The 23618-nt window shown below is 48.5% G+C and overlaps 1 protein-coding gene across 10 annotated transcripts in view; it reads left to right on the top strand.

The window, feature by feature from the left end:
- Positions 1 to 23618, top strand: part of SIL1 (SIL1 nucleotide exchange factor) — a 313491-nt gene that overhangs the window by 263608 nt on the left and 26265 nt on the right. For all 10 annotated transcript variants that reach the window (XM_089908487.1, XM_089908488.1, XM_089908485.1 and 7 more), the window contains 2 exons: positions 19146 to 19242; positions 19687 to 19851. In XM_089908487.1, coding sequence (XP_089764613.1) covers positions 19146 to 19242; positions 19687 to 19851 — 262 coding nt within the window. The remainder of the gene's footprint in view (positions 1 to 19145; positions 19243 to 19686; positions 19852 to 23618) is intronic.

The following is a 23618-nucleotide window of genomic DNA, read 5'->3' as shown; positions in this document are numbered from 1 at the left end:
GGAAACTCTTTATCAGAACCATGTGGTCAGGTAAGGCTGTTAATCTTTGTGACCCACCTCTTCCCTTCCCAATTAGGGCTGGTCATATGACCTGGACTAGCTATTCATAGTGCCTCCTCCGTCTGCACTGTGACTGTCCCGGGGATTGGTATGTGACAGAGGGAGGACCAAAGTCCTGCCCTGGAATTCCATACCATTTGAGAGGAAGAATTGTTTATGCTGGGATTGATGTGTTTAGGGGCTACCAGTGGCCATCAGACTCATCCTTCCCTGAGAATGCATCTTCATCTAGAGAGGAAAGCAGAGCCTGCAGCCTGAGAGAGGGCCTGGCATGTTGCTTGAGCCTCTGGACTCAGTTGTCCTTTTATTTTTGTCATCATTTCCCATGATGGGGCCCAGCAAACTTAGTTTTTCCCTTAGATGAGTCTGAATTCAGTTTTGGTCACTCAAAAAAAAAGAGTCCTGACTAATAGAAAACAGCTTCCAACTGATCTAACTCTTTGCTTCCAAATAGCTAATATCATGTCCAGGGAAGATGCTTCATTGCTGGGACCCTGTGCGGAACACTGTGCTTCACACACATTGGGTGCTCACTTCATGTTTCTTATGTGGGTAACGGCACCCTCACCATCTACTGCCAACCTATGGGAGGAGGGTAGAGACCTGAGCCTGGGTCTCCCAGGCTGCCTCTTGGTGTCAGTTAATCTTGTCATCCGTGCATGCATTTTTCATCTCCTTCCTCTGCTTCTGCAGAGATAAATACAATCTGTCAGTCTCGCTTTGCAGGGGACTTGCCAAACATGTCAGTGATGGGGAGTTTTATCAGTCTACCTTAAGCTCCTGTCTTCCATATGTAGACAGGGAACCATACTCCTGTGGCACAATGCTGTTTGCGGCTGTGAGTCTGACTATTTCCCTCTGAAATCGGGCTGTCCCCTGGTGCCCAGCTTGAGCTGGTGCTGAATTTATTGTCCCTAAAACATCAGGGCAGTGTTAAGAGGTTCCTTGCCCACTGCTTCTTTCCCAGGCTGCTTGTGCCAGCTGCAGGGCCCTTGTGAGGCTGTTAGGTGTCTCTCTGTGGCAGATTCGTTGTTCCATATTTTTAATTACTTACTTTTACAGATCTTAGAATAAATCAAATTATCCATCTGTTATGCCACTGCAGTTCATGCAATTCTTTCTCATTGTGTGATATTTGTTAACTTGACTTTGCCCTCTTACAGTGTTCGTGCTCCTCTGTGTGGCTCTATGCCACCTTCTCAATGGATCCCTATAGGGCATGTCAATCTATTAGGGCCCCTGGCAGAGCTGACTGTGGGTAGCTCTTAGGTGGAGCAGAGGTTGGTGGAGCTTGGAGTATTGCAGAAGGAGGAGAGTGGCCAAGGAACCACCTCTGATACTATGCTGACCTGACATTGGTTTGGAAAGTTGGATTGTTATTAGGGTTCCAGAAATGAAAGCAGAAGTTGTAGCCTAGGTTTCTGGCCTTTAGCCAGAGGGCTGTTTTCAAGGTCAGCCAGGTGAGGTTGGGCTGAAAGGAGATGACAGTAGCCACCTGCAGACATGTCTGTGACTGCCCCGCCATGGCTGGCAAGTGGTGCCTAACATTAGGATTGAGTCAGGGCTGATCTCAGACACAGCACAAATGGAAGTTACCTATTAGAGATTGATTTCAGGAACCATGTGGAGGACCCTGGCCCCCCCAATTTTTTTTTTCTCCTGCTGCCTAAAATTCTGTTAATACTGTTGGGAATTAATTTCTTGGTTTTTAAATACATCTCTTACCTCTCTTTGTGAGCAAATACAGATACTCCCAGAAGGGGTACCCCAGGGGTCATCGAACACCTCTACTATATCCTTTTTCTCAAGCAGTTGGGAATGCGTGGCGATGGGGACACACGGGGAGTTGGTTAAGGAGTCAAACTAGAGGAGGAAGGGAAAAGACGGCAAAATTTAGAACATTAACTGGGGTCTGCCCTGTGTGAGCTCTTGGAGTGGGTAAGCTGCTCAGAAAGGGAGGGAGGTCGTGTGTCCAACCCATCCACACACCTGCTTATGGGGCTGGACCATCTAGGCCTCGGTGTCCCAGCAGCGAAGTGACACCAAGCCAGCCTCATCCTTTTAGGCAGCTCCTACTAATTGAGTACTGGGCACTGGGCTAGACCATCTAGAGAGTGAGGTTACAGGTGAACAGGCAGCAAGGCATAGTCCATGTCCTCGAGGGTGGTGACGGTTTAGTAGGGGAAACAGACTTTGACCAAGTCTGTTGAGTGTTATGAAGGGGAAAGGGGTCCCAGAAGTGCATAGCAGGGGCCCTGTGTTGGTCAGGTGGTCAGTGAAGGTTTCTCTGAGGAGATGGTTGGAGAGAGACCTGGAGGAATAGGAACTAGCCTGATGAAGTTGGGCCCAGGGATGGGGAGTGGGGGGGGGAGGACACTCCAGGCAAGAGACAGTAGTGAACATTGAACGTTTGAGTTGAGAAATTCGTTGCAGGAGGAGGTCCATTTTTTGGTCCTTACATGGGGTCATTTTCAGCAGATTCCTGAATGGAAGCACTGAGGCTACTTTACTGATTCCTCGGTGCCTGGGAGACGACCTGTATGTAGCTAGATAGGCTTCTGTGTGGAGGCACTTTGGTCAGAGGCTCTGTGTTATACTGCCTCATCCTCCAAGGTACCACAGCCCAGGGCTGGGTCTGCTACCCTGGGTGGAGGACTCCTTCCCCTGCCCACCTACCCGCCTCTGGCCCAAGCCCACATAAATGGTCTTCTGACTTGGATATGGGCCCAGGTTGGAGCTCATTATAGCCTTGTGGCTGGGCCCTCCATTTTTCCTTCCAGGTAAGACCTGGCAGGCATCAAAGACTGCCAGGAACACCCCACAGGCCTTCTCCTTTAATGATCTTGCTCCCGCCCTCAGTCTGCATGGCCTCCTTAGCCAAGCTTTTCTCACCAGAGCCTCTGGTGACTTTTCACAAGCTTTTCCTCATTCCAACAAGCAGGATTCAGTGACTAATTGCTGGTATTTTTTTCCTCAAGACTATTTATATAGACTGTCATGTTGGGGGTGGGGGAGAGCAGGCTTAGGCTTGGGGGGAGTGATGTTTCCTGCTACTGCCATCATTAGACGGAGGCCCATGTGGCATTGATAGCCACGCTTTGTCTTTATTCTTGTATTTTTTGTCGTTTCGACATTTGGTTCTTTGAACATCTAACATCCCTCTTATGCTTCTCATCTCCTACAGAAGATTGTTGTATTTTGTCCCCACTGAAGCTGCGTTTTTCTTTTGTCAGATTTCTCACTTTCTTCTTTATTGTATTTTGATCAGTGTGGCCGTGTAGGTCTGGGTTTTATTGGGAGCTTTTCATCTTCTTGGCAGTGGCCCTCGGGGCCTGGGTCTTCTTGCAAAAGCTGGGCTCTGCCTTAGGCCCCTGAAGCAGGCCTTTCCTGGCCAGGGCTGGACAGCCCAGCCTGTCATCTGTCCATGGACACTCTAGCCTAGTAGTTCTCAAATTTAAGCATGCGTCAGAGCACCTGGAAGGCTTCTTAAAATACAGGTTGCCAGGACCCTTCCCTCAAGTTTCTGATTCACTAAGTCTAGGTTGGGGCCTAAGAATTTTTACTTCACACTAGTTCCCAGGTGATGCTGATACTGCTGGTCCAGAGACGACACTTTGAAAACCACTGTATTAGTATAATTCCTTCTTTACCTTGAGCCAGTGTCCAGGGTCCTAGGGGCGGGAGAATAGTGCGGGACCAGGTTCCTTCTTCTTCATACTGGGTCCAGCTCTCCAAAACTAAATGATGGCAGATGTTGGCAGTGGCATCATAATATTTAAACACTTTTAAAAGCAAGTGCTTTCACTTGCCCTGTATCATTTGATACTCAAAGCAGTTCCCTTGGTTAAGTAGGACAGCTTTTTGACAGATAATAGAAGTAAAGTTCAAATAAGTTAAGGACTCTTTCATAGCCATTCAGCTGGTAGTTTGTGGTATAGCCCCAGTGGAATCCAGGTCTCTTAGCTCCTATTGAGCTTTCAGGCCTCTGCCACTTACTAGCTATGTGACCTTGGGAAAAAACGACTTAACTCTCCATGACTCAGTTTACTGATTTGTAAAATGGGGGTAATAATAGTATTTGCCCCATAGAGTTGTTGTGAGGATTATGTGACTTAACATTTGGAAGGCACTTAATAAATGGTGGAACCCCAGAATCCATTCTCCTAATGACTGTGCGGTGCTGCCCTTAGTTTTGCATTTCTATTGTCACAAGAGGCCCAGGAGAATATACCACTACTCAACAGACAGCATTATCTTGGACAGTCAGGACAGGGCTCACTCACTTTGGAAAGGTCCTTCTCTCTATGGTCTGCACTGAGGGAACTGTGGATGGCATGTGCATCTAGGAGTTCAAGGTAGAGCTGTAGCTGCTGGGCTGGGTCAGTGTGTGAAGTCTAAGACCAGGAAGGCAAGGCAGCCAGGTCATCAGGTCACTCCTCAGGAGCTGCTGCAGTTGAGGCCCTTGAGAACTCAGCCCTGGAGTGGCCCCTCAGGGGTTAGTCTGCAAGGAGGAGAAGCTCAGTCTGCCCTTTCAGTATTTTTCTGTCTTCCTGTCTCTCCTCCACCTTCTGACAGGGGCGTGTATAGAACTAGCTGGGGTTTTAAGTAGAGGGCTGGTCCTGATAATGCTAATAGTATGCAACCTATTGAACATTATGTGCCAGGCACAGTTACATTGGATACCTTATTTAATCCTCCCAACGAAATAATTCTCATTTTACAGATGAAGAAGTTTGGGCAAAGATAGTTTAATTACGGTTATACAGAAAGGAGGTCCAAGATTCAAACTCAGGTCTGTCTGGCTCCAGAGCCCGTGGTCTTTACCTTTGTGAAGCTGCCTCCTTGTATTCTACCGTGATGTTTCTCTCTGGGGTGTCATTTTCCCCCTCCCATGGGTGCCTAACCTTGACCTGTTCCCAGTATCCTTTGCTCCTTAGCTTAGTGTCCAGGGTCCAGGACTGTGCAAGTTTTTTATTCACCTTTGTACTTTCTTAGAACTTAACACAAAATCTTATACAGAGGGTGACCATATGTTCTGTTTATGCCTCTTGTCCCAGCGCAGTAATTAATAGTGCTTTTTTTCCACTCTTAAAAGTGTCCCAGTTTGGACAATAAATTATGTGGTCACCCTACTTACACATGACTGGTTCTCCCAATGCAGGGACAGTGACATTTTAATAGGGGACCCTGAAAGACAGAATTATCTTTAAGACTCAAAGAAACAAACCCCAGGTGGTAAAATTTTAAGCACTTTTATAGCCCATTGGGCACGAGGATTTAGACAAAGTTTCTGCTCAGCACCCCACAAACCTACCACAAAGGACTATTTCTAAGACCAGACTTGAGGTCTGTGAGGGTCACAAAGCCAATCAGATTTATCAAGACAAGAGTCCCACTGTGGCTTCATAGAAGTGTCTGACAAGCCAGGCCAGAAAAGGGGAGGAAGTGTAAAAAGCTTACACTTTCCCACTTCTCCCAGGCAAAAGAGCCCCAGCCTAGAATTTGGCTGTCCACAAACCCCTTAGCCTTCCTGCAGGAAAGAGCTAACTGGGGTTGGTCTGTTCCACTGTGCTGAACTCAGGCCCTGGTGGGAGCCTGGGCTCTGTGTCCCAGTGCTTTTTTGTCTCAGGTTCTGCTCATCTCTGGCTCTACCCCTGTACCCTGGACATGGGGCCATGCCCAACCACAGCCTTGGTATGTTCAAGTCACATTCCAGACTGTGCCTTTGCCCCATTTGCAGGCAGCTGAAAACTCTTGTGCATATGTCAGTTCACACTTGAACTGGTTTAATGTTTTTTTCTTTTAAGTTGCAATCTAAAATTCAGCCAGACAGGCTTTAATGAGCACTAAATCGTCAAGCCTTTTGTTTCCCTTCCTGTTCAAGCCATAGAGATTTTGTGTTTGATTCAGCAACAATTGCTGAATCTTAAACAAACCATTTACATTTTGACATTAACTATTTTATGAGTGTAAGTTTTTCATTGGCATTAGAATGATCGCAACAGAAGGCCTTTTAATGACTTATTAGTAAAAGAGTTAAAAGGGTCTGTGGAAGGTGATTCTTAACATTTTCTTTGAAGAAAAAAAAAGATTTTTATCTGAATTCACTTGGGTAATACATGCAGACTTTTAGCCTTTCTCCTCCTAGCTGAGTGACTTTTGATCTTGTTGAGGTCATTCTTCCTGGACACCCTCCTGGTCAAGCCCTCCATTTTTCAGATTACACCTAATATTGAAGCCACCCTCTTGCACAGTTACTTGTCTAATAGAGTGCCTCTCTGCATGTTTCTGTCGGCTGTTAATTTTGTCTAATAGGGACAGGAACTATTTTCATTCTTTGCTCTGGCCTTAAGATGCTTAGCTGAAGACCCTGTGCACTCTGGGCCCAATCAGCATTTGTCGACCAGCTGACTGGATAAAGAGCCTCAGACAAATAGCATGCTCACAAACGAAACCATCCATCATTCTGTCTCCAGAAGCTGTGAGTAATTGGGGGTTTTCTCCAGTGTTTGAAGATCTCCACAGAATGGGAAGTCTTCATTTTCCTTTTAGGCCCCCATTCCAGTGTCTGATGAGTCAGGTGTAAAGGCTTTGGGCAAGACCAGGCCTCCCAGGTTTGTTTCTGCATCAGGGAAGCTCTGTATCCTTCTTAACCTGGAGGAGACCTGGTGAGCCCTGAGCCTGGCTGGGGAGTCAGCAGACCCCACTCTGTTCGATTTTCTCCTCTGTTACAATGTGACAGAAGTGGCTAGGAGCAGGAAACCCATGCTCACTCAAGCCATGAGATCAGCCACATGAAATGGCGCTGGCCAAGGAGGCCATGTTGACCCATCCCCATGGAAAACCAGGAGCCTGGGTGCTGTTCTTGTATCTCAGAACTAGAACTAATTGTTCGCAAAGATCTTTCCAAATACCAATGATGCAAACTATTTGGATGGTTCACCATATTGTTTACCATATTTAAACTGTCAGAAACCTTAAATATCTAAGCAGAACCCTAGCAAACAAAGGATATTTTGGGGACTTGTTATGTATGTTGCACAGCAGAGAGACTTGTAGTCTATACTACTTCCAAATCCTGGAAATGAAGCATTTCAATGTTGTCATTTTCTGCTATAGACCATCCCACGGTTGTTGCCTTTCCTTTTGCTATTGAGAGATGGCTCATTCGTAAACATTTCTACAGTTGTGTAGCAAAAGCAAAATAGGCCTTGCTTGATTCCATTGGCTCTGATTGAGGAGATGAGGAGGTTGGAAGGAAAAGTGAGTGATTTCCTAGCACACGTCTCAGAACTCCTGAGAGCAAGATTTGAGTGAGTAAGGAAGCTCCTTCCTGAGCCACTAAAGGCCTATTGAGAAAGGTGTATTGCCTACAGCTTGGAACAAGGATTGGCCAGGTGATTTCCCTGGGGCCCTCATACCCTGCTGGACCAGCCTGCTCTGCTCTCCCTCAGCCTTTGGCACCTAGGGGGATAGTTTTACCTCTAGCTAGTACAGAGGACCCAAACTAACACCCTCTCTGTGTTATCTAATAAACTTGATAAATCTCACTGTGAAAAATCTCCCATACGTTTTAGCCTGAATTTTCTTCTGCTTAACCTTGTTGACCCCACCTTGCTTCCCTCAAACTGTCTGAGACAAATTACTGGGAGATGTTTGTTGAATAATTATAGGCCACAGATAATTTCTCTCTAGCTCTCTGTCTTCCATGTTCCCCACTCTGTGGCCTCCCTTTAGCCAGTTCTAATTAGCTTCTTTGATCCTTTCTCCCTGTCTCTCCCTCTAGCTTGTTAACTACATTTCTCCCCCATGAATTCTTCCTGTACTGGCTTTGCCTATCTAGCCAGAGGAGCTGAGAATGAGAATGTAGGGCCACTCAGTGGGAGGTGGTACATTCTTCTTTGTCCCCTACCACAGGTAACCCCTCCCACTTCTGAGAAGTCTGAAAACCCAGGCACTCTGCCTTTCTTAGCAGAAAGGTAAAAATAGTAATTTTCATTAAAGAGTATAATGTGTTACGATAAAAACAACTATTATTTGAATGCTTGGTGTTTGTCAGGAAGTCTGCTAATCTCTATATATTATCACACTTCATCCCCACAACAATCTCATGAGATAAATATTATTAATCCCATTTTATAGATGAAGAAACTGAGGTCCAAAGAAGTTTAGTAACATATTGCAGTCATACAGCTTGAAAATGCTGGAACTAGGACTTGAACTCAGGTCTCTTTGACTCCAGAGCAGCTCTTGCTCAGTAGTTTGCTTACTGAGTTTGGACTTTACGGTAAAACAAAAGTCCAGATCACTGGCTCTTAGCCCACCAAAAACAGACACACCCTGGGATAAGATGTCAGCTATTTACCCTCAGTGTAGAAGAGGCTTTTTTTGTTTAACATCTCTATTGGAGTATAATTGCTTTACAATGTTGTGTTAGTTTCTGCTGTATAACAAAGTGAATCAGCTATACATAAACATATATCCCCATATATCCTCCCTCTTGTGTCTCCCTCCCACCCTCCCTATCCCACCCCTCTAGGTGGTCACAAAGCACTGAGCTGATCTCCCCATAGGATGCAGCTGCTTCCCACTAGCCATCTATTTTACATTTGGCAGTGTATATATGTCCATGCCACTGTCTCACTTTGTCCCAGCTTACCCTTCCCCCTCCCCATGTCCTCAAGTCCATTCTATACTTCTGCGTCTTTATTCCTGTCCTGCCCCTAGGTTCTTCAGAACCAGTTTTGTTTTTTTTTTTAAGATTCCATATATATGTGTTAGCATACGGTATTTGTTTTTCTCTTTCTGACTTACTTCACTCTGTATGACAGTCAGAAGAGGCTTTTTGAATTGAGATTATAAAACTTGGTGCAGAAGCAAGTTGGTGTGGTGCTATAGGTCTTCTGGGAAACCTCCTTCTGCAGAAAACAAGACTCTCATCAATTCTTGAATTGCTTTAATTCTTAACTCACTTTTCTGACAGTTTTATCTCTCAAAAGATTAAGGAAAAGGGCTTCACTGAAAATGTATTCTGAGCATCACGAAGGATTTGTTTGGTGAAGTGAAGGTGTTGGAAACTTTAGCAGAAAGTGGCTGTGTTTGGAGAAGCCAAGGGAAATGCAGAACTCTGAGTTTTGGAGAAAGCAGATTTTAGAAGGTCCAGGAAAAAGCAGATATGTTGTTTGGGCAAGAACTTTGAAGGGAAGGATGACTCATAGTCTGAACAATGAAATGCGCTTAAGATAGTCACAAGTGATTACTGCAAGGAACAGACCTACAAGACCTACAACCTAAACAGACCAACAAGGCCGCATGGGGAGCTCTTAGAGTTGAGCTTTTGTCTGAGAGATGATAAAGGGGCCTATAACTGAGGACGAAGGTGTAGATCTCTGAGAACACTGTCAGGAATACTAGGTGGGTGGAACCTGGGATGCTTAGAACAAAGAACCTGCCTGAGCAGTTACTGTTCAGAGTGAGAGGAATGGCAGGGAAGGCGTTGGGCCCGCTGCTTCAGTCAGGTGATTCAGTGTAGCAGATGACAGGGTATCACCGTCCTCTCTTCTATTTTGCCTCTAACTTCTCTTTTAAGAAGAATGGCCTTCCCTCCAGAAAGAGTAAAACAAACATGGCTAAGAACTTCAGCCCAAAAGTGTGAGGAAGGAGAAGAGCCACTTGCTTCTTAAAATTAGTTAGGGTCTGAAACATCAAATGAAAACTTAATAATATCATCATGAGACCTGTGCATGTGAATGTTTAAGCATCACTGAGAGAGGAGTAAGGAGGCAGGATGGTAACTGTTTTGCTTTTCAAAATAACAAGGCAAGTTATTGAGACTTCATTTATGGGCATTTCTAAAGAGAGGTGATCTCTTGGAGCTAGTGTGGGTTCCATGAAAATAGACTGATTTAAAGCTTAATATCCCTTCCTTCCTCCTGCCCTTCCTTCTACAGAATAGTACAACCATCTTACGCGTACCACTTGATGACTTTTTTGAAGTGAACATACCCATGTAACTACCACCTGAGTCAAGAAATAGGGTTTTAACAGCACCCCAGAAGACTCTCATGCTCCCTCCTAATTCTAATTTCTTTTTTCAGGAAGATTTGCCAACCTAGATTAGACCGCTGTTACAGACAAAGAGGGAATCTGCATTTCAGAAGCATTTGTCAGAATCTCATGATAATCAAATAGATCAGATAGAGAAATTGATGATCAAGTAGCTACAAATCCGCATGTCTTTAACAATCAGACCTAATAAAGGTTTGTTTATAAGTGGTTAAGTGTCAGCAGAGCCTTCACTGTAGTGATGTGCCAAAGAGATCATGTCAGACTCTGCCTGTCCAACCTGCATTCAGGTTCTCATGTGAGGGCATGGGGGCAGATGACACAGATTCGGAAGGGATAACCAACATGTTAGACAGACAGAATGAAGATCCAGAAGAATAGTGACAGGCTAGGACGAAGGGCCCACGTAGCAAAGCAACATTTAAAATTTTGTTATTATTCGATTTTTAATTTTATAAATAACCCATATTTGTGGTTTGGTTTTGTTTTGTTTTTTTAAAAAGTCTTACCACACACGAACAAAAGTATGGTGTCAGTGCACCGAATCATTTGTAACTTGTTTTTTACCTTCTCTACTTGTATTCAGGGCCATTTTGGAGAACACTTGACTCATCAGAGGGTGATATGAACAGCCTGCAGGGATTTGACCTAGGCAGGCCCAGTGTTGAGTCAGTTTTGTGACACTACTGCCAAAAACCTAGATGTGCCTCAGGTATTAGGGGCAGATGACCTTGGGTCAGCGTGGCTGGGCCCACTGAACTCTGGAGGGGTTGGCCCAGGGGGAGTCCTGTGGATAGGTGTGAATACCACCTCTGCAGGGATTCGTCAGTACATGGGGCAGTGTCCCATAGAGCATTGTCAAGAAGGCAAAGGATTTCAGGAGTCACATGAAGAATGACTGCTGGATCCCATGAGGCTAGATTTGTGAGAGGGGATCTTTCTCTGGGCATTTGGCTTCTAAGGTTCAGAAGGGCTGACCTGTCAGGGCAGGTTCAGGTGACCCTCTCTACTTTGAGAGGGCAGATTTGGACCAGTGGATATAAGCTTCATGAAAGCAGATTTTAGCTTGGTAACAGAAGACGTTTTTCTAGCAATTGGAAGAGTTTAAAGCTAACGTAAGGATGAGTCTCCCTACTGCTGTAATCTTCAACCTTGCAGCCAGTTATCAGACATGCTGTACTGGATAAAAGGTTGGGCACTGGATCTAGTTATCCCAAATGCTGGTTCTCAGATCAGTGCCAGGCCTCCTGGTAAGGCTCATGTGAAGCATTTGTGAAAAATCAGGTGTTTGAGCCCTATCTTCTGAGGCTGTGATTCAGTATGTGTAGGGTAAGGGTTAGAATCTGTTAGAATTTTCAGAAAGTGCCTGAAGTGCTCCTTGGAGAAATGGCTTATTCCACAGCAGGTGCAGGAAAAGTACTATATCTTGTACAAGAACATCTTGTGCCAAAAAGTATGGAGGTACTCAAAGAATGATGGAAATGTGTCAAAAAGACACAGAAACCAACATGAAAAGGCTCTATTTTTTTTTCAGATTTAATCAGGTATATTTTATATAATCGTAGAACTGGATTATAACCCATAGATTAAATAAGAATCCATACTGATATAAATGAATGAATAAGTGAGGAAGAAGGAAAACTTCTTTTAGGTAGAGTGCCAACAAATACAGATAGAAGCAATGATGGAGTTTGAATATCATCCTTTGACAAACATCATGGTATTAATTATTTTAAATAAGAATTACTGATGAATGCCAGAACTAATGGGTGAAAGTTTGATGAGGAACAGGCTGTCTTCATATCTTAAAGAGTCTCATCACAAAATATTTATCAGTTCGAAAGGGACAAATAATATCTTTATAGTGGAGAAATCTGGCAGACACCACCATGATCAAGTAATCAAAGTGAACACAGCCACTTGTGAGCCTGAATGACATCATGTGCCTCCTGATATGATGCACCGAGGAAGACAAGACATTGCTTTTGTGGCATTCTTGCCAACCTACACTACCTGAGTCTAATCAGGAAAAAACATCAAGTTCAGGCTGAGGGACATTCTACAACTGGCCTGTACTCTTCAAAACTGTCAATGTAAAAAAAACCAAAAAACAAAAAAAACTGTCAATGTAGTGAAAGACAAAGACAGGCTAAGGAAGGGTGTGTCAAGGTTAAAGGACATTCAAAGACATGCTTCTCAATTCATCATGTAAGTCCTGGATTGGACCTTGGACCAAAATTATTTTTCTAAAAAGTATATTATTGGGACAGTCGGCAAAATCTGAATATCTATAGATCATGTATCAATGTTAATTTCCTGATTTTGATAACTGTACTGTGGTTATGTTCTTAGGAAATACACACTTGATACATTTACAGGTAAAGTGGCATCAGATCTGCAACTTACTCTCAAATATTTCAGAAAAAATGTATAAACATACAGAGAGAAAATGAGAAAGCAAATGTAGTAAAATGTTAACAGGTGACTCTTGATAGGAGTCTTTTTTTATTTTGCAACTTTTCTGTAGGTTATTTTTCTGTATAATTCTCTGTAGTAGTTTTTAAGTGCCCAGTCTGAAATGATTTAAGGGAGGGGGGAAATGCCCAAGGTGATTATGATGCAGAGCTATGTTTGAGAGCTACCAGATGTCAAGAAGATTCTTCAGTGCCCCTTCCTCTGAGGCCCCTTTGTCTCTCCAGAGGTAGGAAGATTATCATTCTGTGTGTTTGTGTCTGGAAAGAGGTTCTAGAGATACTGTTGTGAGCTTTATCATTGTGGTGAACTGTGGGTGTCCCACATTTGCTTAAATGACTGGCATCTGGTTGGGGACTGTATTTGAATGGGTCCAGTGATTCTCCTTCTTTTCTCCAGTGTCCAGATAGAACTTCTGAGGGGCCTAATGTGGTTCCCACCACAGTTAGGTGGTATGAAGCTCGTAACAGGCTGGATGTTTTGTTTCTCCTGGGGGCTTCACTTTCATGTGGAAGAGTTGTACGTGGCATTTATTTTTTTGGTGAACCTATTCTGTTTTTATTTAAGTTGGTAACTGTCCACATCTTGATTAACAGATGCTTAACCCTATTAATCCCTAGATGGCAGGCTACTATAGATCCCTAATGAACCTATTTCAGGAGTACACATCCTGCAAGTCCTTGTGTTTCACAGGTGATGAAGGCCACACGCTAGGGCACAAACAAGATGAGGCCATCGGAGAAGGAATCTTTCTCTCTGGGCAAGAAGATGAGCATGCACAGTGTCACCAGTCAGGATCACAAATGATTAAGCCTGCGGTGTGCCCCCTTTCCCTACTGCACAGCATCTTCGCAGAGAGCATTTCAGAACAATGGTAGCTTTTTCTTCTGTTATGAAGACAGAAGAAATAATAATTGTCCTACTTAGAAATATTGCAGGGACTCATGAGAGGGCACATACCCCATGTGTCTCATGTCCCCAGTGTGCCGTGGACAAGCCTGATATCTAGGTTTGGACTGAAACTCTGGATGACACAGTCTCTGCACCAGGGGTTTCACCTTAGTATTTCCTCAGCCCCCGTCGAACCAGTCAACCTAATCCTTATTTCCCGTCCTGAAACTCTGCATTTTTGTTTTTCTCCTTTTCCACTGATTCAAACTCCCTTTTTAGCCCTTGTTGTTTTAATTCACCTGTGCACAGGATTTCTGTGCAGTTCCTTTTTCTGTGCACACACCCTGGTGCCAGCAGTGCCTGCTTCATGGCCCTGTGCATTGCAGAGGACCCCACACTGAAAAGGGCCTGTATTTGATTTAATGTTCTGCCCTCACCATCTTGAAATTCCTAATAGCTTTAAGAACAACTAAATGTTCACATTTTCATGAACATTATGTAGTGAGTCCTGAGTGACAGGGAAGGAGGAGGGCAGCTTCTGAATCTGAAGTGGGCAGCATTCTCATGAGCCCCCTGGCCACCCTGAGATCAGCTCCACCACCTCCTCAATGCCCCCTAGACACTTGCTCAGCTTGGTTAGCTGAAATATGACCTCTGACCCTTGGCATATTGCCCACATCAGTCACCCTGACCCAGAGCGTTTGGTTTCTGCAAATGCAATCACTTCCATTTCTGCGTGCACCCCGCCCGCCCCCCGCCTTCAAGATTAACAGAGTAGCAGCTGCTGCCATCCCTCTGCACACAGACAGCTGACTCGCCTGCTGATTGTGAGCATCCCAGTAATCCAAGTGCTAATGGTATTTATTCAGTCCAGCCAGCTTAGCCCTGAACAAGGTTTATTCTCATTTATCTCATTGGAGACGAGCTACGTCCTTAATATCCTTCTGTTGACTTTGAGCACACCAGCGCCACTGATGTCGCTGAGAGGCGTGCCAGGCCCCTGCCCTTCCAACTCACTCACATCCCCAGCTGTCAGGACACCCATCTTCCAGCCAGCAAGACACCCCTACCCCCACCCTCAGGCGTGGGCCACAGCTCCGGTCCTGAGTCTGTAGGCTAGGAGGGGGATGAGGCCAGCATACATGTGCCTGGGGCATCTGGGGTGAATAAAAGCAGTGTTCTCAAGGATATGGTCTGGCCTCTTTGTGTAGCAAACCCACTATAATTATAATCTTTCAGTCACAATGTATTGTCTAGCATTTTGGCACTCGTTAGCTATTCTATCTTTAACTCAAGGTAGTTTTAGCTCTGCCTCACAGGTGAAGAAACTGAAGTGAAGGGACTTGCCCAAGGTCATCAGCCATTGTTTACAGGATTCTCACCAAGAGTTCTCCAGACTTTCACCCTGGCACATTCTGTAGACCTCACTCTGAGCTATTTTGGGCATTTCTTCCCCCAAAACATAGCAGTGAGCATTCAGAGCCCAAGGCTGAGCTGCCTGGAGAGAGAGAGGGGTTCTGAGAGCATGTTGGTGTCTGCCCCTCTAGGGCAGATTGCTCAAGAAAAGCCCTTCTCTGCTGTCCCTGCCTGGATGGGCTGAGTGCCATCTGGAAATGCTAGCCTGGTTTTTCCTACCCTCCTGATGTGTTTCCTCAGCCTCTTTGACTGGGTGGTGCTAAAAGGCTTTTTTCGGAAGGGTGTTGTATGGAACCCCTGATGTGTCCGTGGAGCCACTGAAGCCCTGAAGCCTGGGGTAGAGCTCAGAGTTACATGAGTTCCCTCATTTAAGCTAGTCAGGGTGTGGGCCCAGGGCTGCTAAGGCTGCACTTGGCCCCACTCAGCCATAGGCCCACATTTGGCCCATGGTCCTGCTCTACTTACCCAAGTTTTCAGGACTCTGCTGCAGGTGAAAAAGTAAATTCATTGCCTTATGAAAGTGATTTTCGCAAGTGGCAAAAGGCACCAGGCTTTCCCTTTTTCTCTCTGGTTTACTTCTCCTGTGTTTGAGTTCTATTCTTTCCTGCTCTAAATGGCTTCCCTCCATGGGGATGGTTTGGGTTGGGATGGGACCTGGCTGCTATTGGCATGGCTATAGGTGCTTCTGGCTTACAGCAACCTACCTTGTGAAGAAGAGAACTTCTCTGTCCTGACTCCAGTGTAGAAGACTGAAAAGCTCTGATTGCCAGTCCTCGGCAACCAACGGAGGGCCTGGTGGGGGGCAGATATGATGAGCCAGTATTGGGCCATAAGCCCTCCCTGCGGGGTTGGGACCTGCCCCCTCAGGACCACAAGGAGTGGAAGAGGCAGCCATCAGTGGAAGGGAAGAAAGGGGTGTCAGTGCCTGGTGAGGAAGAAAGGATGCTGGGCAGATACCGACACACACCACGTAACAGTTGGCCTGACCTGGAATTGTGAGCTATGCCTGGCTCAGAGTGTCCCTCCAGCTCATCTCCCACCCTGGGGTCACTGTCCTGAGGCAGGCCCTTCTCCTGGGCCCTCTCTTGTGTCTGTATGCCCTAGAAGTGCTTGTTTCCAACTCCCCATTTTGCCTTGCATGTGTCGAGGAAGGAGAAGCAGGAGCAGGTTCCACTTGCTGGGCAGGGTATGGTCCTGTGTCTCCTCATCCTCAGTCGCAGCCTGACCTGCCCTTGTGTCAGGAGTCAGCTGCACTCCTCAGCCCTGTTTTCTATGATTCTTCAGGGCAGCCTTCCACTGAATGGTCTGCTTGCCTCTCTGTACATGCTCATGCTGTTCCCTGAGCACATGCCTGTCGTCTGGTGCACAGGCTGTCTTCCTCACTTGTACTCCAGTCTTCTGCAGTCTTTCTTCTTCCAGGCAGCCCTCCTGGCTCTTCCAGACCAGACATTCTTTCTCTGAACCCCCACAGACCTTAGGTTCAGAGCCACCTGGTACGGCCTAAAAGTTACATAGCCGTTCATTTATTCACTCTGAAACCTGTAAGTAGAATACGGTGGTGTGGTGTCTCTCCTATGTGTGGAGCCTGGCTTGTTGAGTGTTGAGTGGCAGAGAACAGGCTGAGTGTCCCCAAGGATCTGTTCTGCACGTGGGGCTTCTCTGAGCAACTGCCTGGACAGTGCCTTGCCTCTAGATCTTTCCTAGGACAGTGCTTTCTGGCCCTTTCTAACCCACAATGGGGCTCTGATAGACAAAATGCTGGGGAAGCCATATATCTTCTTGGCTTTTGGCATCTTTTGTTTACTCCCATTGGCTTATTCTTTCTCTGGAGGATCCTAGGAATTTGCCTACACAGTATGTGCCCTCCCCTTTTGCCCCTGGTAGTTTGTTTTCTTGTTTGTGCTGTGGTTCCCTTTGGGGTTTGAGTCTTCTCTCCCCTTCTGCCAGGTGAAACCTGGGTGGGCAGAGTCGCAGTATTATTCATGTCTCTCCCCTCTTCCAGTACTGCCCAAGTTAGTGACAGGGCTGCTACTCTGGGAGCTGCTTAGGCTGGGTCTCCTTGGAGGCCCCTCTGCTTCTGAGCTCTGAGCTTGTCTTTCGGGGTTAGCCAGGTGATTGTTTCTGGGTCTTGTTCTCAGCAGATCTGTAGACAAGGATGAAGCTTCACATGACGTCTTTGGAGGGCCTTGTCTGTGCCGCCCTGCAGGCCCACTGGGGATGGGGCTCCTAGGTGCTGTTCCCTGAGGCTGATGAGATGTTGGGCCTCACAGCCCCCCTTCCTTGGAAGACTGTGTTTGACGTTTGTGTGAATTTCTCAGCGTGGTCGACTTCTTTTCCTAGACCCTGCCTGTTGTGGGTGAGCGTTCCTCAGACACATGACGGCAGAGGCAGCCCTAATTAACTCACACTTTGATGAAGCAGCTGCCTTTCTCAAGTTGGGGGAGCAGGGGGCAGGGAAGAGGCTCAGCTCCATAATCCCTGCATTGGCACCCACCTGCCTATCTGGAGAGGAGCTGTCAGCCTTCTTCCCCAGGGACCCCAGTGCATCTCCAGGCTGCTCCTCAGACACAAGTGAAGTTGCAGTGGGAAAGGCCGGCACCCACCCTGCGCATCCTTTTGCAGAGAAGATGCAGAGGGATGCAGGTGCCTCCCATTTTACAGCAGGAAAACTGGCTCCATGTGCTAAGTCTGCTTCGAACCTTGAAGCTGGGGCCTGGTAGGAGTAGTGGGTGGACCATCAAGGACTCACTTGGGCCCCATTACCGTACCATCCAGCCAGCTTGTATGGGGTGCCTGCTGTGTGCCAGGCCCTCTCCTGTGAGCAGCAGTGTGCTCTCTCTCTTGTTACCTGCCTCCCCTTTTCTCTGGGTTTTGGATCAGGAATCGACTCTCTGATTTGTCTGTACTCTGCCTTACTCTCCAAGATGTTCTGAGGGCCCCCTGCTAAGATTGTGGGTTAGGAGAAACAGGTGCTTTTTGGGTCTCCAGGGTACTTTGTGGTGGCCATGCTAAGATAAGGCAGCCAGGGCCCAGAAGAGACTGGGTGCCCTCCGTGTGCTTGCTGTCTGGGTGAGGGTGACAGCCACTGTCTCACCTCTGGTCCAGCCTCTCCCCTTGCTGCTGGTCTCAGGCTTTTTACATGCCTGCCACCTTTCTTTTCTGAGACCTCATAAGCTGCTGATGAAGGAATCTTGACCTTCGAAGGCCTAACTACACAGATCCCTGCGCTTGGCACTTGCTCCTTAATTCATCATCAGTTTGATCTTAGAAAGTAAGGGGTTCCCAGCCATGTCCCTATCTGGCACCCTGCCCTAGAGGAGGTCTCACCCTCCAGGACCCCCATCCTTTCATCCATGAGCGCTTTGCCTGAAATATTTGTTTAAAGCTCATCACTCTTTCTCTAGCCCAGAATGGGGACTGGCGTTCCAGAGGCAGCTCTGGGTTCTTTGTGTTTCAGTGTTGCCCGTTTGTTGGTTGATGCAGTCAGTCATGGTTGTACACATATGTTGCTTCATTCACTCCTTACTGTCCAGGGCCCTACGCCATGGCAGACCCTGTGCTGGGTGCTGAGATACGGGGACAATCATAGTAGCTGCTTTCACATAGTGGAGAGTCCAACAGGGAGGCAGCTGGGTTAGGATCTACTCAGGGATGCAAAGGCTCCCTGGATGTTGTTCTTTCTGTCTGCCTCCCTCCCATAAGTGTTTATACTGTCTGTGTGCTCCACCCAGGAGGAGAGAGAGAGGAAGGGGTCCCTGGCCCTGGAGCTACACACCCTGAAGGGAACAGATCGTTAGTGATTCCCCCAGAGTGTGATGCACCTGGGATCATGGAAGGGGGAAGCACGTAAGGCTGGCTTGAGGAGCGTGGAGGAAGGCTTTCCATAGGAGGGACACTGAAGTAGCATCTTCAGCATCAGAGGGATCTTAAAATGGTAGCGGTGATTTCCATTCCCAGATCGCCCCAGCCCATTGGCTGATAGGGAATGGACACTGGCCTGGGGCCCTTGGCCCTGTTGTCTGTGCCATAGGCCATTGTACCCAGGTGGACCTACACCAGTTTGTTTCTGTTCCCCAGATAAGTTCTAGCTTGTCCAGAGTGGGAACACACCCTGTGCACCTTGTTCCTCCCCAGGGATGGCTGCTGTGGTGGTAGCCCTCTTACCTGGGTTGGGCCCAGGGGCGTGCCCCCAAGTTGGTGAGTAGGTGTAAAGTCCTGCTTTCCTGTGCTTCCCCCTCCAGCAACCCAAAGGTCCAGGTGGAGGCCATTGAGGGAGGAGCCTTGCAGAAGTTGCTGGTCGTTCTGGCCACGGAGCAGTCTCTCACTGCAAAGAAGAAGGTGTGTTTCTGCTGCCTTTTTCCCGCCCAGGCCCCAGCACACCCGTGGAGACTAAAAGACAAGGGTCCCTTTCCGGGTTGTACACGTCACCCTTGGGGGCCTGAGTGGCCATCCGCTGGGTGGCGTAGGGGGAGAGGTCCCCTTCACCTAAAGCAGCACAGTAGTATGTGAAGCATCCGGAGGCCTGCTCCCACGGTGCAGTCTCAGGTTCAACACCCTGGTTTCCTGCCCTGGGCCTCCGTTTGTCCACTGGGTGGTGTTGAAGGTGTCTGATATCTCTCCTGGCTCTCACAGCCCTGGGTACTGGGGTGAGCTATACCCAAGGGTGGTGGTTGGGACCAGGAAGAATGGGAGCTGGGCTGGGGTAGCTGGGGCACCTCCGGGTGCTTGCCCCAAGGCCTAGTTTCTGTGGCCCCTCACCCATCTGGATCTGTGTCTCCCCAGGTTCTGTTTGCCCTGTGCTCCTTACTGCGACACTTCCCCTATGCCCAGCAGCAGTTCCTGAAGCTGGGGGGACTGCAGGTGCTGAGGAGTCTGGTCCAGGAGAAGGGCATGGAGGTGCTGGCCGTGCGCGTGGTCACTCTGCTCTACGACCTGGTCACTGAGAAGGTGAGTGCCCAGGCCTGTCCTGCCTCCCATGCACTTTGCTTTGTGTTTGTTTCTGGCCATTTGACCCTCCCCACTCCCCATATCTTCCATCCATTCCCTACATCCTCATAGCTGAGTGTCCTGAGCAAACATGCCAGCCCTGAGCTGGGCTGACAGGGATGCTGTGGAGCCCAGGATTTCTGAGATGTCAGGGCAGATGTCCTGTGGGAAGTGACTGCTGAGCTAAAACCTGAGGGCTGGTGAGGAGTGGGAGGGGAGGAGGGGGCACTGGCAGTGGTCAGGGGTCAGCATGATGAAGGGTCAGTGTGACCAGAAGCCAGAGACAGCCAGGATCAGCCCTTCATGGAATAAAAGGTCATTTGGCTGAAACCTAGGGTGCGGGTGACCAGGAGCAGCTGTGTCTGGGAGCCATCACAGTAGCCAGGAGACTGAGGAGCCAGGGGCTGGAATGATGCTGAATCTTAAGATTCTAGAAACCTGGAGGTGCCTCCTCTGGGAGCTTTGGCTCTGGGCAGGGGCTCAGACTGGCTGCCACTGAAGGACCCAGGGACCCACGGGCTTGCCATCTGGGAGGAGACTTGGTCCCCAGCCCACTTTGGTGTTTTTGAGCCTGAGAAGTGTCTTAATTAAGGAGAGGGTAAAACCAGCCAGGGCTGATTCTTAATTCAGCTGCTGCAGAGAGCATTGGCAGGGTTTTCTCAGCTGCCTCTCTGGGGCCACACTCTCCCTACAGCCAGCTGCGGATTAGTGGAGCAGGGCTGGGCAGCCGCTGGAAACCACTTCTGAATGTTGGAGGAAGAGGGGCCCAGCCCTTCCTCCCTGGCCCTCCCCTGCGCACCCCTCCCGCCAGGCCTCAGGCCAAGGATCAGTGTTGTCTGTTGCTGCTTTTCTCTCCACCTGTTGGCTTTTGTGTGTGTGCACTCACTCACTCTGTCTCTCTTGTCCTGTCTTGTCTTTCAGCCTCTCCCTCTCTCTCTCCCCCCTCCCCCTTTCTCTTCCTCCACCCCTCTAAGCTGCAGAAACCCTGTTTCTCAGAACAGCAGGCAGCCATGTGGTCCTCACGTCCAGTTAATAAGGCCAGGGCACAGCTGACATCCTGGGAGTGGGCCAGCAAGCCAGGGGAAGGACATGTACACAGGCTTGGCATTTCCCGGGAGAAACCTATCACTTTGCCCTTGTGACTTGGGTGTCTCTTTGCTGCCCCCAGCCCTGGCGTAGCGGGCACTGTGACTTTGCTTCATCCCTGGAGAGCTACCACTGGCAGTCTCACCAAGGCTGCCCTGGTGAGAGGCAGGCCCCTGAGTCAGCTGGCCCCGGAGCCGACCTTTGAGGCTTTGGGGTGCTGTGAATATCAGGGAGGGAGTGGCGTCTCTCTGCAAACAGTATGGAGACAGCCATCCTCCTGCAGGTGGAGGACCGTGGAGGAGTTTCAGCCAGAGAGTGTTAGAACAGATGGCAGCCATACTTTACGCTTGAGGCAGTCAGGGCTTCTTGTTCTTATGGTTTCTCAGAGAGAATAAAGAGCTAGTCAAACTAGCCAAACCCATCTGGGGATGGGTCCAGAGCTGCCTGAAGGTAGAGGTGTGACAGGTTGCCAGCTGGGGGCTGCCATGCACCTTGAGGGCATCTTTGGTGTCGGGAGGTAGCAGCTGAAGGCAGAATTCCCATGAGAGTGTGGGACCACCTCTCAGATTGTTAGGGTCCTTGGCTCACCGGCTTACCCCTTCTGTGGTCTGCCAGACCCCAGGCATTTCTTCTTCTGTCCCTTGGCTCTTGGTGGGCCCTCCACTAAGAAACTATGCCCTGACATCTGGGCTCCTGCAGAGCTGGGATGCCCTCCTGTGGTCATGAGCCCACGTCCTCTCGTGCCTTCTTGGAGCTGAAGGGCCGCAGGGGTGACCTGCCCACTGGTTCCTTCCACAGGTGTTGACTGGGTATCTGCCCTGCCAGTGCTGTGCCAGCCCCATGGTCCCTGCCCTCCTGGTGCTTTCAGGCAGACATTTATCAGAGAATCTCCTAGAGCATGTAGGCCCTGGAGGCTTATGATCAGGGCCCTAACCTCTTCTGGGGAGTCAAAGGAGGTGCTGAGTGAGAAATGAGGGGTGAGTCAAGTTGACTGTGGAGTCAGTGTTGGGTGAGAGGGTGCCTGGAAGTGGGAGCTGCACGTACATAGATCCTGGGGGACAGTTGGTGTGATGGGTGCCAGAGTGAGGGCATGTGTGGGGAGGAGCCCAAGTGCAGGCAGGGCCAGATCCTGAAGAGCCTCCAAGTCCCAGGGAAGGGAGTCAGTCTTTATCATCAGAAATGCCAAGTTGTGAAGGGTTTGGGGCTGTGTCATTGTCTGCTGTCAGAGGACTGGAGGATGCAGGTTGGGAGCGGGAGGCAGGAGACTGCAAAAGTGCAGTGAGGAGCAGCGCCCATGGGGCAGAGAGCTGGGAGGACTGGGATGTGTTTGGAGGTGGAGCTGGCAGGACTTGGGAGTAGGTTAGGAAAGGACTACTCCATCCCTCTCAGCCTTTTCTGTCCCAGGATGCTGACCCCCCTCCTCCCCTGCTTCCTCTGCCAACTCCAACAAGCGCCACAGCCATCAGGTTCTCCACTGTGGCCCCTGATCTTTTTCTGGGCTTCCCTCTTGCCTTCCCTGTCATCTGCATGCCTCATCCTCCCCTGGAGTTAGGGCAGTGATTTCTTCTTTCTTCTTGCAAGTACATTTAGTACAACCAGTATGGGACATCTCTACCCATTGCCGACCCTCCATCTCTGCATAGCCTTCCTCTGACATTTGAAATAAGTTGGTAGACTCCTGGTGGCTAGCCGTGATCGTATAGTGATTAGTACTCTGCATTGTGAAATAAGTTGGTAACTTGTCGGGTTTCAGGTGTTTCCTCCGGCAGCCTGGCAGGATCGGTTCCCGCCATATTCTGATGGGGCTGGGTTTCTGCACTTACCAGACACAGGCCATGCATGTGACTTCCTGCCCAAACTTTCCTCAACTCCCCAGGCCCTCAGCATAATGGCCAGGGACGCCCAGGGCTCCGAGCATTCTGGGCCCCCGGCCTGGCCCTCGTGCCCCATCGACCATAACAGCCTGCTGGTCTTCAAACATGAGGTGGGCCCAGGCCTATTGTTGCAACCCTCCTGTGTCTGTGAACCGTACACCCTTATCCCCTTGGTCAACTCCCACAAGCCCCTCAAGGCTCAGGGACTTGCCAGCCTCCTCTGTCGCCCGTGCCCTAACTCCTGTGAGGGAGTGGATCTGTAGTTGTGGTGATGGTGATGTGATGCTGCTGCTGGTACAGCTAACGTTTGTTGATGGCGAAGCTCACGTTGTGGGTGTGCTCTCTGTGCTGGGCACTGGCTGCATGGTCACTGTCCCACTGAGTTCTCCCAACAGTCCTAAAGGGGTTACGTCCTCTCCTCCACATAAGAGATGATGGCATTGGGTCTTAGGAAGGCAAAGTGCTAGCCCAAGGTCATTCCGTCATTCAGCTGTCAGTGGTGGAGCAGGAATTTGAATCCAGACTGTCTGCCTCCACACCACCCTGCTGGATGAAATGTATCATGATATTTAGGACTTATTCAGTTAATTTTTAATCTCCTGATAGATCCTGAGCTCCTTGAGGGCAGGGACCATGTCTCCATCTTGGTTTCTCCAGCACCTGGCACATTACACAGTTGTTTTTGATGAGTGGATGGATGGACAGATGGGTGGACATATGGATGAGCTGGAGAGCATGTGTGAAGCTATGAGTCCAGTTGGCCTTCTC

This window comes from Delphinapterus leucas, chromosome 3, assembly GCF_059928025.1.
Source record: "Delphinapterus leucas isolate spDelLeu-1000000601 "Yukka" chromosome 3, BTC_Dleu_Yukka2, whole genome shotgun sequence".
NCBI classification, from domain to species: domain Eukaryota; kingdom Metazoa; phylum Chordata; class Mammalia; order Artiodactyla; family Monodontidae; genus Delphinapterus; species Delphinapterus leucas.
This window is presented reverse-complemented; position numbering and strand designations above follow the sequence as displayed.